We start from the raw sequence: 17029 nt of genomic DNA on the forward strand, positions 1-17029 counted from the left end.
CATCCTACCAGCCCCTGTCCTAAGGGCTAATTACACAGAGCGCAAACAAGGGGAGAGAGAGAGACACACACACAAAACAACCGTAAACAAAATGCAAATAAGCTTCTGCCGCTACTCACAGAATTTCCTAATGCTCGTCACTCTCTATCCATCTTTCCCACCATCCGAAAAAACAATCACGTCGACTTAAACAATTCTGTGAAACTCACTTAACCCTGGTCCCCACGGCCACCACTACCACCTATCGCCTGCCAGCCAAGTTGAAGCCTGTGACATTAACCTCATATAAGACGGGAAAGGTTGCGACCTATGACCCCATCCCTGCCTCTCCCCACCTCCGCCAAGCTCTGGGTCGGCGGGTGAGGAATGTGGACCATGGCTGTGAGGTCTGCCCTGCCCTCGCTCCCTGACCTGCCTCAGTAGCTTGGCTCTCAAAAACGGGAGGACTGGAGGAAATCTCGCCCTCAACCGTGGTCACCGCCTTCAGGCTGCTGCGGGTTGTCATTCAGTTTTCTTGGATGCGGTTGAGGCGAGTGATCCTGCTATTTCTGATATTTTTGACTCCTCGTAGTAAACGCCAGGGGCAGCCAGAGGCGCTGTGCCTTTTTGAGGTGACTGCAGCTGCATGAGGTCACTTCCTCTTCAGGGAAAGTCACTTCCTCTTCAGGAATAGAAAGCCATTCGAAGGCAGAGTTGACGCAGGCGACACCTCTGCAGGTATCAACTTGACCTGCATTGCGTGGTGTCGGGATGACTTACCCAAACACAAAAGCTACTCAAAAAAGCTCTCAGTCCTATCGATGTCCAGGAATGGCATATTTTTTTGTTGTGGTATATGGGCGGGCATGTTGGTTCACTCTTACAAACCATTATCCGAACACTGGAATACCCTTTAAATGCCCTCCAGGCATGACATGCCTCATTACAGATCAGCTCAAATGGCGACATTCCTGATACTTTTTCTGGGACTCTGAAGCGGCGTTCCAGGCTTCTACAGTCCTTATTGTACATACCCACATATCTCTCTATACTGGTTCATCTTGGCTGGTGGTGTTGAAGCATAGGTGTGCACACTTATCGCTAACCCCACACCAAACACTTAATTTACTCTCATTCATTTACCGTTGATCAAAATCTCTGTTTAATTGTGCAAATATTGTTCTGTTAAATCACTAATTATAAGGTGTCTTTGTATAACGCATATGAAAAAGAATGACTGAGGGCACGAAAACACCAACCGCATTTCTAAAAACGTGATGCTAGCAAAACAATTGTTTCCTACGGTACCGGGCCTTTCGCGTGCGCCTTTTATCCGCTGCACATCGCGTTTTTCTAGGGTTTTTTAGGTGCGCTTCAAATTTGAAATATTCTCAACTTTTCAGCGTAAGGCCCACTGCTCATCAATTTCACACTCGGCCTAGGCAGGTTGCGCACGTGGCTCCACTTCATAGGCGCCGGGCAAAACAGCCTGGTGCCTATGCGTGTGTTTCAGCCCTGACAGTGTACATACCATGCTTGTTCAACAATCAAGCTTAAATGAATTGGATCTTTTCCTGTCTTAAGAAGTGCGCTCCCGTCCCGGGACGACTTTATGGTTTGGGCAGGTTCCCTCGTGAAATCAATTAATTCAATGCTGAATGTGACCTATAACTGTTGTTATCATTATTTTGAAGGCCTGACTGTGTTCTAATTATTATGGGTACCATTTTAACTTTGAATAATGTGTATTTCTTCTGACAAATGACATCACCCCTGTGCTGTGGGCCTGTTGTGGTATGGGGCAGTAAAGGAGAGTTCCTGATAAAAGGGTGAGCTTAGTAGTAGTTGGGAAGCTTCTGTGCTGAGAGCTTATTTGGTCAGAATTTGGACACTGACTGAAAGAGGGTGTGTGTGAGCTGGTCACACTTTTTCTACAGGGTCTTAAGTGCACAGGTAATTATGTCATTTCTGACCATTTCTCATTCTTTCCAATATCAGTATATCATTAATCCAAATTCAACACATCTTGAAAAGGGTTTTTGAAAACTGTGTGTTTGCAGTTGATTTAACCAAAAGTTTAAATGGTGATTTTCTTAAATTGTGCTTAATAATGACAGGCCTCCGACTCCATAGGGTTGACAGTTTGTGAATCTCTTTAAATGTGGGCTACCGTGCCAGTCACCTGATTGGATAGCACTAGGTAGGTCAGAGGTCATTCCACTACAAAGGTACCACTACTGAAAAGCATCTTGATTGCCTTCTCTCCACAGCAAGAGATGGCAAAGACAACAGATATTATTCAGAGGAAGGAAGTGGTCAAGTTCTCCCTAGATCTCGCTAAAGTGCAGTGCACACAATGAATAGAGATCAACTCATTTTGAACATTGACTGATTAATATTTGAATAGCAGAGTGTGTGTTGTCTGTCTATGAGTGCCAGAATATCTGTAAGTTATTGCTGTTAGAAAATCGCTGCCCTGTGTCTGGTAAGATGATTTTTTTTAATGCTCATCCAACAGGTGGTAGGAGAGTCAAAGCTTTCTTTCGTAGGACGAAGTGTTAGCATCCATGTAATTGCAGAGGTTACGGTATGCAATGACTGACTGCGGCGCCATCATATTCGCATTGCCTTCCGGGAATGCACCACTAGTTTGGAACAGATGTGTGGTGACAGAGAATGCAAGAAAATAAGTCACACCTTGCAGGCAGACACTCATTCTAGGGAAATTACCCAAGGTTCAGACGTAGAAGGAACAAAAATATGAAAAGATAACTTTTTTGTTTAATTCTAACTATAAGATACATAGGATGGTGACATTAGTGACGTTCACCTTATTTGCTGTGTAAGCCATGGACTTGTGTATTCATTAAAGCTGCTCTTACAAAAGTGGGTTCACAGGTCAGTAGTGTAAGGCCTTGTGAGCTTGTTTCTCATTACAGGCAGTGAAACGAGGACATCTGTGCCATCCAAACTTAAGCCATTTTGACAGGATTTGTAACAGCCGTGTTGATGAGCAAGTTTTGTGTTTTGTAGTCCATAGAATGGACAGCCGTCTTTTTCATGAGGTGTCAGGCAATGATCGCATTACTAATACAAGCAAACGTAATGAGGTATAATGTACTTCCAAGAAGGCTGATTTTTGTACAGGACAGCTGCAATCCCCAAGTAACACGGCTATTCTAATGATCACTTTTACTAAATCAGATTGATTCAGTAGCACACTACATTAAATAAGAACCTTGTGAAACAGTTTCAGACTGAATTGCAAGAGCACTGCAAATATACAACCCCATATTATCACTCAGCAGGTGGACTGGCCAAGCACCACACGTGAAACAAAACACTGCAAAGGAACCAAAGCAATACCAACGACCAAACCACTACATGCTTACCCAAACTATACATATACAATGGTATCAAAGGCCTCACACTTACTAACACAGAGATACATCTTGATTCACAAGCTCCAGGTAATTTGAGTCATTTGGAAGAACCTATTTTAAATCAGCCATTTTATCACATGAATGAATTTTATCAAATGCCAAGAATAAGACCAAGAATGTGCGCTGTACCACTAGGGGTGTGCAAAAATATTGTTTTAAGGATTGATCGCTTTTTAATTGAAATTTGATCGGGAACAATTTCTGTATCAAACTCCTAGGCCAACTATGCATTTTTTTCTGGTTTCCTAGGTTAATTTCTGCAATGGTGAACATAGCCTAACCCTAATATTAAAGAAAATCCCTATCAGTCTTCCTTATTAGATGTTGCTCTCGTTCATTTTGTGCGACCTGGGAATGCAAAGAGGAAAACCCCTTTGTCCTGTCATTATGAATCATTTCCTGACATTACATCATCCACAGGACCACAAGTGACAATCATGACTGAGTGAAAAGGTTTGTAAATTTCTCTCAAATATTGATACAAATGGCTAATTTCAACTCCTAGCTAGGCTGGTACACGGTCAGGTGGTACAATCAATGTACAACTAGGAAGGTATTGTTTTATCATAAAACCGTTAATTTTACCAAAATATTATATGTATGAGCTTGTGAGCAAAGGCAAAAACTGATGCCAGTTTATTAGATCTCATGTTTATAGTTATCAGAGGAGGAAGAATGGGGGGGTTCACAATTTTACCCTCCATCAGCCAGCTGTCCAGAAAGGCACATGTAAAGGGACAGGGCTATGAAGGAATTCTTGAATTTCACACCAGAGTCAATGGATACAACTCCCATAGAGACACAGCAGAGCGTCAACCTAACCCTCCTAATAGGCTATTGATAGAGGGAATGTTGTCAGTTTAGATGTACATCAACTCAGAGCATCTTCAACACCACAGACAGCAGCAAGCAGTAACATGAAATAGCTGAGAGAGAATTACCCATGTGTGCCTTAAATAAAAAGTAGGCTATTTGGTATACAAGCCTTTGGCCACTTCTTAAGTAGTTTTCACAATTAGTTTCCAGAGTCTTTCCATAAGTACATTTGTGTTCCTTTAGAGTAGGGTGACCAAATACCAAACAAGTAGCCTAAATAGAAAACATAAATCACGCTTCGTCTTGCATTTCCTCTTTCATTAAAACTTAAACAGAGTTAAGAGCAATATGATGAGGGTTATGGGAACACAATTTACTCATGGAGTTTGTCAAGCATTTGTCTAGCTTTCTATTTTTGTATCCTTCTACCTTTTGATAGACCCAGGGGCGTCGTTAGGCCTGTTTTAGGGGGGCTGAAGCCCCCCTAAAATGTTCTTCAGCCCCCCCAAAATGATTTGGCATTATTGGCTTAAAAAAAAAAAACATAATTTTTTTTTTTTTGGTTATGACATTAAATTAAACGATTGTTTCTCACATGGACATGTTTTTTATAACTCTCAAATGCTACATATGTGCTTGCGTGCGTTCTGGTTTGTAGGTTTTCACCCCCTTAAAATTACAATCCAATAGCATATCATTAACAATATTTGGGATCTCGCGGAGGCTGCTGCGCTGGTTCTCTCACTATGCCAAGTAACTTAAGGTCTCTTCAACAACATCCAAGATTATAGCCAAGGAGTTTAGCTCAAAGTAAATGATGCATGGAGTGAAATGGTAAGTAAAGGTAGTTACAGAATGTGGCTATCTGTAGTTGTTAACGATTGTTAACTGCTTAAATTAAGGTTTACCTGAGGTAAATTAAAGAGAATATTGTGGTGGGCTATGTTTACACTAAGCTAGCTAGCTAGCTATTTTGTTAGAAACTGTCCCAGTGAGTGTGAACGAAGAAATTCGAAATACAATAAATAACTATCGACACCTCTCCATTCTTTGCATTACGTAATATATCTCTCTAGTATTTCGAAACATTAATATCAGTCCCTATAGAATGTTGTTGTTTATAATCAGTTAATGCTAGTGAATCCTTGTTTGACTTGCTTATAGTGAATGCATTTGGGTGCCTTCCATTTCAGCCCACCATACAATATTTATCACCCCCCCCCATTGAATGGTAGATTTGACACTGAAAATCTGATTCCCTTCTGCCCAAAATAAAACAAGCAAACAACTCAAAACTTGACAGTGTCAGGTCCATTCTCCACCCATAGTGTCCAAATGAGATAAATAAAAATATCACTGGTATGTTAAAACTACACGGACAAAGATGTAAATGTTGGTCAAATCATATTCCCTTCTGCTAATAATAAAACAAGTAAACAACTCAAAAGTTGACACTTTCCCTTTAAGAATTAGGATTTGGGAGCAGATATGAAAGCTAGTTTATCCATCTTTCCTTTACAAGCAGGTCAATTATTTCTCTCTCTTTATTTGAGAAAAGTTCTTATTTGTGTTTTCAAATTTCACTGTGACCCTGAAATTCTGTCTCTTGTGTCATCACATACTAAATGCAAGCAAAACTGAAGAGCAAAATTACAATTTTTCTGATTCTATGAACTGTCTGAAACAATGGATATATGCGGCCCTAAATGTGCCCCCCAAAAAATGTTGCGCGCCATGCGCGCAAACATCCAACTCCCTTTGGGGCTAAGCCCCCCCTTTCTTAGAATCCTAGAAACGCCCCTGGATAGACCAACACATTTATTTTATTGTTGGTTATAATCGGTGATATGTCTGTAGTGGTATGCTGAGGGTGTGCATTTTGTTCCATCAAAATGGTTTTAGTCAGTTCACATGTCAACTCAACTGCCCCACTGTATATCGCGATCATTTTCATTTATCTACAGAATACACACATGCACACTCATAGTTTGTGTTTAACAAAAATTAAAAAAATTTATACCAAAAGATAGCCCTAAAGTGCACATTAAATATATATATATATTCTTTAGCTAAGATCAGCTGGATTCTAGACACAAAGGAGGAAAATGGTCATGGTATTTTTGACACTTTAGTACAGCAACTTTCATGAAAAAACAAACAAACAAAAAAATACAATATGAACAACAACGAAAGCGGAACACACAATACAGCAAAATGCCTAAAACAATATTGGGCATCAGGTATTTGTACATCTGATCTGATCTGATCACCAGGGAATCTGGTCATCACCCTGCTTTAATTTTTTACAGAGGACCACTTATGCTCATTTTCAATGTTCATAATCTGCTAGAACAGATTTACATGCTTCAATTATCCAAAGGCACATTGTTTTTCTCATACTGAAGGTCTCTGTTCACCCTGTCTGAAACACTTTGATAGAGCTTCTGTCTTTAAGCCAGTCACACTACAGCAGCGCACTGTTATGACAGCAGCACTGTATATTCTCATACTCCTCCTGGTAACTAACTCGTCCTCCTGGCCTCTAACTGCAGCAATATTGTGCTGCCTTGCTTCGATGTGTGACGTGTCTATCATCCAATTTCCATCCATTCCTTCATTTCAATGACAGTAGCGACCTTGAGTGACACCACGTAAACAGCACTTAAATGTTTTTCTCTGGCCAGTTTTTGGCTTTAGCAGGTTCATCGATTCCTCTCTTGATGGTGTTCAAAATTATCTTTTTCGGTTCGTGCTTTTAAAAAGCAGAGCATCAACCTTGAACATTCTACTGTTATACTTTTTATGGGTTAACTTTTAAATGCTTTTTGACTTATTCATGAACAAGAGGTGTCCCGTGAGTCGTTTACAATAGTTTTTCTGTGGTGGCAACTGCCAACCCCAAACAGCAAAAGAATGCCAAGAAAAGAATATGAGAAAGTTCATGTATGTGGCCAACTGCAAGGACATTCACTCACACCCACACCCACACCCACAGAGAAACAGAAACAGAGACAGAGAAAGAGAGAGAGAGTTGAGCTGTGGCCTGAGGCCTGAATGACATGGCCTCTAACAACATAACTGTTCTCTACCTGGTACACATTATAGCTTTCTCACTCAGTCAACACTGGCTACCACAAGACAGACTTCTGACCCCACCCATTGGTATTTTCTATGTTAAGATATTGTCTACACTTCCTTGGGTAAGGCTACCATGACGACCGTACTGCCTGATTTTTTCAGCACAGAGAGGGGAAGAACAGTGGTGGTGAATCAGAGAATGGTTGGCATTGTAGCAGTGAAGAATGAATAAAAGAAAATGACAGTTTAGACAAAAAGACGAGAAACTGGTGGGAACTGTGAAAGGGGTTGTGAAGCAGACTCTTGGATGGTACCCAACAGAATTAAAAAATAAATAAATTATATATCATTATTATATACAATCATGATGTACATCATTTTTAAATAATTATTATATGCATTTGTATAAAACCACCTTTACATTGCAACTCAAAGAGCTTTACAACTTAAGTAAGAGATGTAGAAGTTCATAAGAGAGGAAGAAAGTGTGAGTAGTAGGAGAACAGAACACACACAGCAGCATTACAAGACAATGACAGAGTAGGCAAGTCATGTGTGGGTCTCTGTGATGCCTATTGCAGAAACAAACCGGAGTTCAACATGCCCTCGGCTGCATGAGCGTGTGTGTGTTGAAATGAGCCCTTTCTTCTACACTCCCTGTCCTAAAAGAAATCTACGTGTTCGTATTGGATTGAAATGGTAGCCAACCACCCCTGGAGTCCCGTCAAAACCAGCCCATCCCGGCACCCCCAGCCTGTGTTTCCATTTTCATGCATTTCCACTGCACTGTCCTCGCCTAACAGGATGTACTCTAGCTTTTAATGTGCCATTCTGTAGAGGTCAATTACAGCAGCCACTTAATACAAAATAAAAAATACTATACCCCACATCAGACACAGTATGGGAATCGTCCATTTGCTCTAAGAGCACCTGAAAAGGGCACCCTCTTGGATGCACTGCAACTCTCCAGGCACCAGCTTTCAGCCGTTTTGGACGAGCTACTGGAAAGTGAGCACCTCTTTTCAAAAGCTAACCGCAAAGAAACACTGGAAACACTTGCTCAATGGAGCCGAGTGGGACCTGAAACTCAACTCTCCGTGCCGAGGCATCGAACAGCTCTAGGCATTTCTGGTTTGCACCAGTGACTGGCGATATCTGGCCTTGGCACTGACCGACCCGTGGTGTAAACGTGGTGTCTGACAGGCTTAAAAATATCACAAACATTTTTTTTTCTGTGGCCACTGGTATTTTCCGTCCTGCATCCGCGGAGGAAAATGACAGCTCCAGCGGGCAGGATACTGGTGGGGTAGCCTCATGCCTGAAGGCTGTGCGTTAAAGGTGCAGTCTGCAATTCACAAACGGTTGATGATGTTTAAGCTCAAAAGACAATCAAATAACATCCCTCCCTTTCGTGCTCCTGAAGCAACATGAAATAGTGCATGTCCGAGCCACTTTGTTTATTTCCCCATTTACAGAGCCAGGGCTCTGTTCAAACACCAGAGGCGTTTTAGTGCACACAGGTAATAGACAGCTAGTGCGCCCTGAGGAGCAGTTTGCTGAATTTGACAAAAAGTCTATTGGAACAGAATCATGGACTAGACCTTTAAGTGGGGTGTGGGGGTGGTAGTGACATTTCAATGTGAAACTGAACAGAACAATGTGACACCTCCTCTGGAGTGCTATACAACTGGCAACTGGTAAGGCTGGTTCTCTGCGACCCTAATTGTTACTGTCTTGAAGAATTACTGTATAGGCGCTTCCTGAGAAATCTATGGACATGCTTTGTATGAAAGGAACAAAGGCTGGCAACAATGGAACACACACTTCTAGAGGAAATCACCTATTGTGACGTAGTTAGACTTGTGGAGGTTGACTTGAGTTCATAAAGCTGTGACATAAATGTATATCAATACACTCAGAATTCCAATGTAAACATCAGAGAAGGTTCCAGAACGTTGAACAAAAAAGCTAAAAGATGCAAGCTAGTAAGAAGTAGAATGGATAAAAAAGAGAAAATATATGTATAAATAATATATTAATAGTAATAGTACTTCCCGTGAAAAGAGAGCGCAGATATTCTAGAATGATTCCAACTTGAAAGATGTCACTAGGTCAGCAATGAGTGCACACAAAAGGCTGATTCATGCTTCCTTACGTAAGCGCAAGCGCAAGAGGCCGCGCAAGCCCCTTGCGCGACTTCTTACGTCTTGCGTGCGTCGGCCCCTTTTTCTAGACTTGCGTCATTTTTTACGTAAGCCCTTACGCGAGCCTCGCAGCCTGCATTCTATCAACGAATGATACGAGATGAGGTTACTAAAATATTCTGCATGTCTACTCAGTTTTACAGTGCTTCCCAAGTAAAGGTTTGAAAAGAACTTCAAGCTTCAGACTTTCTGTTAGGGAACCTGTTATCTATCTGCAGAGCAAATGTCAGGCTCATACAAAAACATTAACGTGAATTACTTGATGCTAATACCTAGCGCGGTGTCTATAGGATTTTCCATATACGTTAGCATTAAGCTAACGTATTTTCTACCACAGTTAAACATGCAATACTATGTGATTTTGCGCAACCGTTAACCCCCAACGCTGTAGCAAGCAGCCGCCTCAAAGACTTACACACACACAATTGAGTGCGACATTCTGACTAATGCAGTTATGTGCACCATCAAAGCTTCTTTGCAAATACTTAATATTGAAACAGCTTAATTAAGATGTTAAAATATTGCCAATGTTATTCAGTTGCAGGTGAAAAGGAGAAGGATCCAGTGTGAACATGGATGATGACTTTCTTCTGTTAATCAGTTCTACTGACCAGAAGTTTGTTTCCCCAGTGCCATTTTCACAACAAATGAAGATCCCTTATTAGGCTGAGACAATATAACCATAAAACAGTATCCAGAGGAACTTGAAAACAACCAAAGTCTAAGTGTCATATATAAGACACTGGGAAAATGTCATGTTGTGAATAAATGGTACTGCTCCAACCTGATGTATTAATGAGCATATGACCCTTTCACATTTCATGCCTTCTCTTTTAATGAAAAAAACAACAAGAAATTGATCTCTGCTTGTCAGTCCCTAGAGTCCATCAGTCAACCTCAGTTTGAGTACCCCTGCCATTTGACTTCTTTAATCAACCTAGCTATTTTTAGACCGTCTTCCTCGTAGGTCGTTATAGAGGCAGAGCATAACAATAAGACACATGGTTCTCCAAACACATCACACATGAATTGAGGTTATGACTGTTTCTTTACAACATACATGCGCAAGGAAGAAAATTGATTTAATCTGTTTTCACAGTAGTCCAATTTGGGTTCTCCAGTTTTATGTGTTGTAGCTCTTTATGTTAGTTTGTTTGTTTTTAGGTACAGGTTGAGATAGTGGTGGCAAAGACCGAAATAAATCAATCTTTTGTTTAATAACTTGAATCTTAAAAAGCTATGAGCATAAAAACACTATCACAACATCCTGTCCACTAGTGGTACTAGACACTTCATTTCGCATATTTTGTCTTACACCTTTAATCTTGAAATCTGAGGCCAGTGATGAACTCTTTAATGCGTTTGTGTACTATGAGAATGAGCAATGAGCTGTGTTTCCAGGGTGTTGGGAAAGGCCCGGTGCTTGAAAACAGTCCTCTCCATAGACTCTGATGTCACACTGCAGTACCCACTTCCTCTTTTTTTTTTTTCAATCGTTTGTTGCTCTGTGTAATTGATTGATTTCCCCATCATATTAGAATAAATTGCAAATGCCAGGGGGCTATAGCTGCTAGCACCCAACACAAGAGGCCTACTATTCTTCAACTCATTATCAGCTACGGCGAGTGCTACGATGGTTACCATTACCTGGCTTCTTTCTGCTCTGTGTTGGGCAGCTCTGCGGGAGCACTGGGGGGAAAGTGCTCTGCCCAAGGGCACTCAACGGGGGCGAGGGGAAACTGCTGCTCTCACAGGGAGACACATTTACTCTTTAGCCACAAGCACACCAAACACGCAGAGACAGCTATCAACCTCAAACCAGAGAGAGAGAAAGAGACAGACAGATGGGAAATGGTATCTCTACCATTGACCTGTTATCTTTGTGAGCGCTCATATCGAAGCCATTTCGCAAGCGCAAATATGGTCAGAGATTCGGTGGCCAACTGCCCTACATGGTGGCCTCTTTATATGGTTGCCAGTCACTAACGACAGCCATAGCAACACAGGCCACAGTAAAGGCTGTGAGAACAGTGCTGCATAGTTGTGACATGTATAAAACATAGAACATTTGCATTTCACTAAACAGACCTACATTGGCTTTGGCAGTGGAACACTGGTTGGTTTGTTTAAAAATATATATATATTCTTGTGGCAATAAAGTGTGGTGCCAAAATCATATCAAAGTGAATGTGTTCTGAGAAAATGTCCAGTTCTTAGAAACACTACTTGGCCAATTCATATTGCATTCTGTCTGACCCCATCCTGGGAAACTCTCAAAGTAACGATGACTACAGCAGCCTATAACGTACGTATGTAATTGGATGGAATTTATACACCATGATGATTATTCCTGATGCTGTTGAGCCTAACTATGTGTACATGGTTGTGTGTTCATGTAGACTTTATAGAGAGGTGACACCAGTAATGTGTATGAGCTTGCTTTCCTAGTGGACGTGATGCTGAAACATGCTTACGGATGTTAAAGTATAGATCAGGTACCTCTGTTTGGCTTTTAATGATAAAATTCCATGACTGATCAATGCTTGTCATCTCTAACATTAGCAAATAGATTTTCATAGATATGCGTTCAAAACATTAAGGAGCACAAATGTTTTGAGCAACAATATGCTGTAGGTGATTCTGAATCCTACCTTTATCAGAGGTATGACAAAAATATCGATACACTTGAGTATCGCGATGTTGTTTTTTGTGATACTGTATCGATTCTCAAAAGCACTGTATCATTTTCTTTACTGACATAGGCTGTTACAGGGTCTGTGAAAAATGCAAATGCAGATCCAACTTTTTCTTCCTCAGATTCCCATACGCATAGGGTGATGTGTCCTTTATACGATGCTATTTTTCTTAAATTAGATTTTTTCTTTTTAATATTAATACATTACCTTGCTTACAGTATCGCAATATATTCAAATATACTGAATATCTCTTGGATCATGGTGTGTATTGTATCGCCAGATTCTTGCCAATACACAGCCCAACAACAGATGTTCAGACACAGTCGTCATGCTCACCTGTATGCCATGATGAAGATTCTCAGACACCTGAGGTTTAGCTGCTAGTCCTTTTTCCCATTCTCCAGACCAATTTCAAGGTGTTTCTCTGCCAGATTGCTAGCCGAGGCTCGAACGCATACTTCCACCAAATAAGGTTTAAACAGATTACTATAATGGGTCTTGCATAGGATTGTTAAATCCCTACAGCCTTAATGAAGTTTCTTGAGGCATAAAAACACCTCCAGCACCACCCCTTAAACAATCAGCAACTACATTGGGCCATACCATTCCAGTCTAATCTAATCTAATAATATATAATACAACAAAATCAAATACAAATCAGGACAAATGAAACAGTCCGACAAGTGACCCCCGTTTGGGGAATCTGGTAGTGTTATTCGGCATCTCATGAAGCACTGTGTTCCACAGTTGTTCCAAGCAAACGGTTCCAGGCGGGACTTCTTGCATCCGGATTAGAATCACCACACCAAACTTTGAATTTCCACAAAACAAGCCCAAGCAGGTCTTTGACCTACAATTATAATGGCGTACTGTGTTTTATCAAATCATATGCCTGGAATAGTTTAAATAGTTTTTTTTGTTTTCCCTAAAATTGCTAAAAGAGACTGTATTCACACTTACATGAAAAAAGTGCTGATAGTAGTTGTTGGTGATACATTTTTAACTGGTACATTTTTGGGGGACATGAAAAAAAAATGCAACTAAAGCTTACACTTGCACCGCCAATGACTTTGAGAAGTACAAATGTTCTCACACACACACACACACACACACTCACACAAAAGAAAAACAAAAGCTGACTGGCCGAGGAAGCATGGTGGACGAACACCCTACAACCACAATACCACCATAATCAACATCTGTTTCACACAAAGCATGTGTGTGCTGAGAAGCATATTCGCATTCAAAACTGCAAAAGCCTGCAAATGTGTGAAACGAGATACAACACCCCGCTAAAACACACAGCTGTAGGTGCAGTTACGTTGCCAAATGTGTTCCTTTGTGCCATGGTTAGGCTAATCAAGCAATAACCCCGAAGCTGTAACTCTGGACGAGGATGATCCTTTTTCAGATCCCACACAGAGTATGAGCATCCCCGTTTACATCCACAAGGCCAATGGAAGCGCTTTCCGTTTTTATTTTCCCCTCTTTCTCTTTTCTTTCTTTCTTTTTTTTGTCGTGGCAAAGCAGCATTCCAGGGGTGAGGGGGGGGGGGGATATCTTGTGGAGCACTCTTCCTCTCGACTCACTGACCAGAGCATTCCACCACAGAATTAACGGCTATCAAGCGCTCATTTTGGTGCTGCTGTTGCTCCTCGCATTGAGGGCGGCTGCTTCCACAGAGAGCTCATCCCTGAACTGGGCCTTTCTCTGCTCCTGACAATAAGTCTCAGTGCGTTAGACGGTGGGTTACCAAAGACAGACCTGTGTTGTTATTATCATCTCCAACGACGCTGAACCCAGTCACTCTAAACACAGTGTCTGTGTGTGTGTATGGTTAAGTGAGTAATTGAGAGAGAGCGAGAGAGAGAGAGAGAGAGACAGTGCACTCATGACTGGTACTGATATTCATTATCTGGGGAGTCGTTTCTTGACACATTTGATGCACTGATGAGATAAAAGTCATGTCACTCAGGAGAGATGGTATTTGACCAGCTGTGCCGCCTGCAGTATTCCTGGTGGTTGGGTTATCTGAGGATTCACAGTGTCCTGAAAACACTTACAGCACAATAGTAGTCTTCCGTAGGGTGAATCAACTGCTAAGGATCACTGCTTGGAGCTTACTCAAAACAATGCAAAATGAACCAGCTTGACTTCATTGGCTGGGGTTTAGGAGCAAACCATCCCGTCGGCATTTAAGAAAGTGCTGGATGGATAAAATCCAAAATTACGCAGATAGGCATCAACGTCTGGTTTAGCTGGATGGGCCACGTTGTTTCAGACTTGTTAGAATTACCCTGATTCTATGACCTGGAAACCGTTTCTGCCAACAGGCTGTCATCGCTGCACTAATGTCTACATGAGATACGACTAATCAGGTTGGACAAAGAGGATTTGGTGGAACTGACTAAGAGCAATCACTTTTAGGTCCTCCAAACCTTCGAGGTAAACATACATAACACAATCAAAACATCTGACACAGGAGCTTTACTCACGTTTAATCTGTCCCTTAAACTCAAATTGATTCATCATACGTCTTCACATCCAACTACAAAGTGTCGTTACGGCCAGTAACCTTTATCTTAATTGTAACTTTGTCCCTTTCTTATTACCGATTCAAACCACTTAAGACACTAACATTAGCCTACTTCCTATAGTGACACTTTTCAATACCAAATTAGCTGGAGTTGTAACACTAGAACCGGCTGAAGATGCGGACATGCAATGAATACATTGAGAAACTGCAGCACACCGATGTTACCTGATCAATTGAATGAGATTTCAGTTGAGGTGGCTAGCGAACGCTGGTCAGCTTGTAATAAGACATTATGCTATGCTAGCTGTACATGATTATTCTTTGTTGAGCTAGGAAATACAGCTAGCAAGGATAGTTAGCATGCACAGCTAGCCTAGCTACTAAATATATAGCCAGTCAGCAATCAGATAGCTACTCTTAGCTACATAGATAAATTACAATGTTGCACTTACAAATTCATGCTAGCTAACTTCCATTTTCTGTTCTCCAATCATGCATATTAAAAAGTGGTCAATAAGTCAAAAATGGTGGGATCCATGTAAAAAAGATGTTTTTGATACAAACCTATTGAACCAGATCAACCCACTACCATTTCCCTCTAGAGTCTACGACCAACAATTAACCAGCTAGCTAACGTTTGGACAGCCGACGTTAGCTGGCTAGCTGGCGGTTAGCACGTAAGATCACAACACAGACGAAGCTCCTTTTAAATCAATCCGGAATAACAATGTTTGAACTGCATACAAACCTACAAGTTATGCACATTCATATTAATTTCGGAGACAATTGCGTTCTTGGTTGCATTCTAATCGTGTAGGTTGCCTTGTTACCCAACTAGGGCTATGCGCACTCACCAGGAGTAGCTTGGCTCCGCCATGTCGCCGATTGACAACAGTCCGAGGGCTCCGCCACTGGAGCGCAGATTCGGGATACCTGAAGCAAAACGGAGAGTCCTGGTGGGGAAATGTTCCGCCTTTCAGTCAAGATTTGTCTTCCTAACAAGCCCCTTTTGACAACAACATGGCGCTGTTTTCCGTAGCTGTTCAGCTAGCAGAATAGCTGGATGGCTGGTAACAGAAACGACAATGATGGCTTGCTAGCTGGCCAAGACAAAGCACTCCCGAAAAATGTTTTGTCAGTCCAGCGAGTGTCCTGCTGTATTACTGTCCTCCAAGCAGGCCTCTATATCCGCTGTCCCTAAATTAGCAGTAGATCCATCTTATGAACGATATTTCAGATGTCTCTGTGCAGATCTTCCTAGAGTTCTACTGGCTGTAATGGAAGCCGCCGCGCAGCTTTGTTTTCTGTGGCGAGACTGTCACGGGGACGCGCACTATCGTCCTTGCCAATGGTTTGCTAGAGCCGCGAGAGTGTATAGCGTGTGTAGCACTGGAGTCTAGCATGCCAAAAGGAATGGGTTGTCTACAAGGTATTCCTATGAACGACAGCTATGTAGAAAACGACCACCATCAATTCACTCAGCACACTAAACCTAGTAGACCTATTTGAGTGTAAACAATGAAATCTATTCCGTTATATTTTCCATAAAGCCTAATTTGTTCTCAATTCTGTGTGTTGCCTCCTCCTGCTTACAATGTTGACCTGCACGTCATGTGTGGGAGGCTGAGCATTTATTAACCCTACTAGCTTCTTTGATTGTTTCATAAAACAAACTGAAGCCTTTTTGATTGTTGTGTGGTGCTACGTAGGAGGCATTTCCAGGCATTTCCGTGTTGTGATGAGAAGGGGAAATCTCAGTGTCTATTCCTGTATGCAGCGCTGACTACTTTTTAGTTGATTTATTTTAAGTACAGATGATTATGAAGCCTTAAGTAGACCTATCCAGTAATTCTCTCGACTGTTCTTTACATCACTTAATCAGGCCCAAAGCGAGTTTTATTAACCACACTTTATTAACTACAATTATAGTATAGATTGCACACATGTTATCCATAAAATAGCTCGAGGGAAATTAGGTAGTCTAGGAAATAGAGTTCAGTTTGTGGCCACAAACAACACAGAGCCAGTCAGACTGGTCACTAACAGAAAGGTCATTGTTCATCATTCCAAAGCCCTTTTCCCACCCATTTCGTTCAGGTTTTTCACAACTACCTTCACTGTGCCATCACACACGTTTCTAAAAGTATCAGTGAATGTCTAAGGTCAAGAATGTCTGACTTAATACATGCTGTCTATTAACGTTGTTTCACTGTATTTGATTTGAGCATTATTGGTGGAAAGATTCTTTTTTTTTAAGTAAACATAATTATAGCACCA

At 41.4% G+C, this 17029-nt stretch overlaps 1 protein-coding gene across 1 annotated transcript in view; it reads right to left on the bottom strand.

Annotated features, from left to right (window-relative positions):
* sppl3 (signal peptide peptidase 3) overlaps positions 1-16052 on the bottom strand; it is a 31523-nt gene extending 15471 nt beyond the window's left edge. Inside the window, exon 1 of the mRNA XM_080848085.1 lies at positions 15607-16052. Coding sequence (XP_080704211.1) covers positions 15607-15629 — 23 coding nt within the window. The 5' untranslated portion in view covers positions 15630-16052. The remainder of the gene's footprint in view (positions 1-15606) is intronic.
* Positions 16053-17029: the final 977 nt, after the last annotated feature.

Source organism: Sprattus sprattus, assembly GCF_963457725.1.
Source record: "Sprattus sprattus genome assembly, chromosome: 11".
Classification (NCBI taxonomy): Eukaryota; Metazoa; Chordata; class Actinopteri; order Clupeiformes; family Clupeidae; genus Sprattus; species Sprattus sprattus.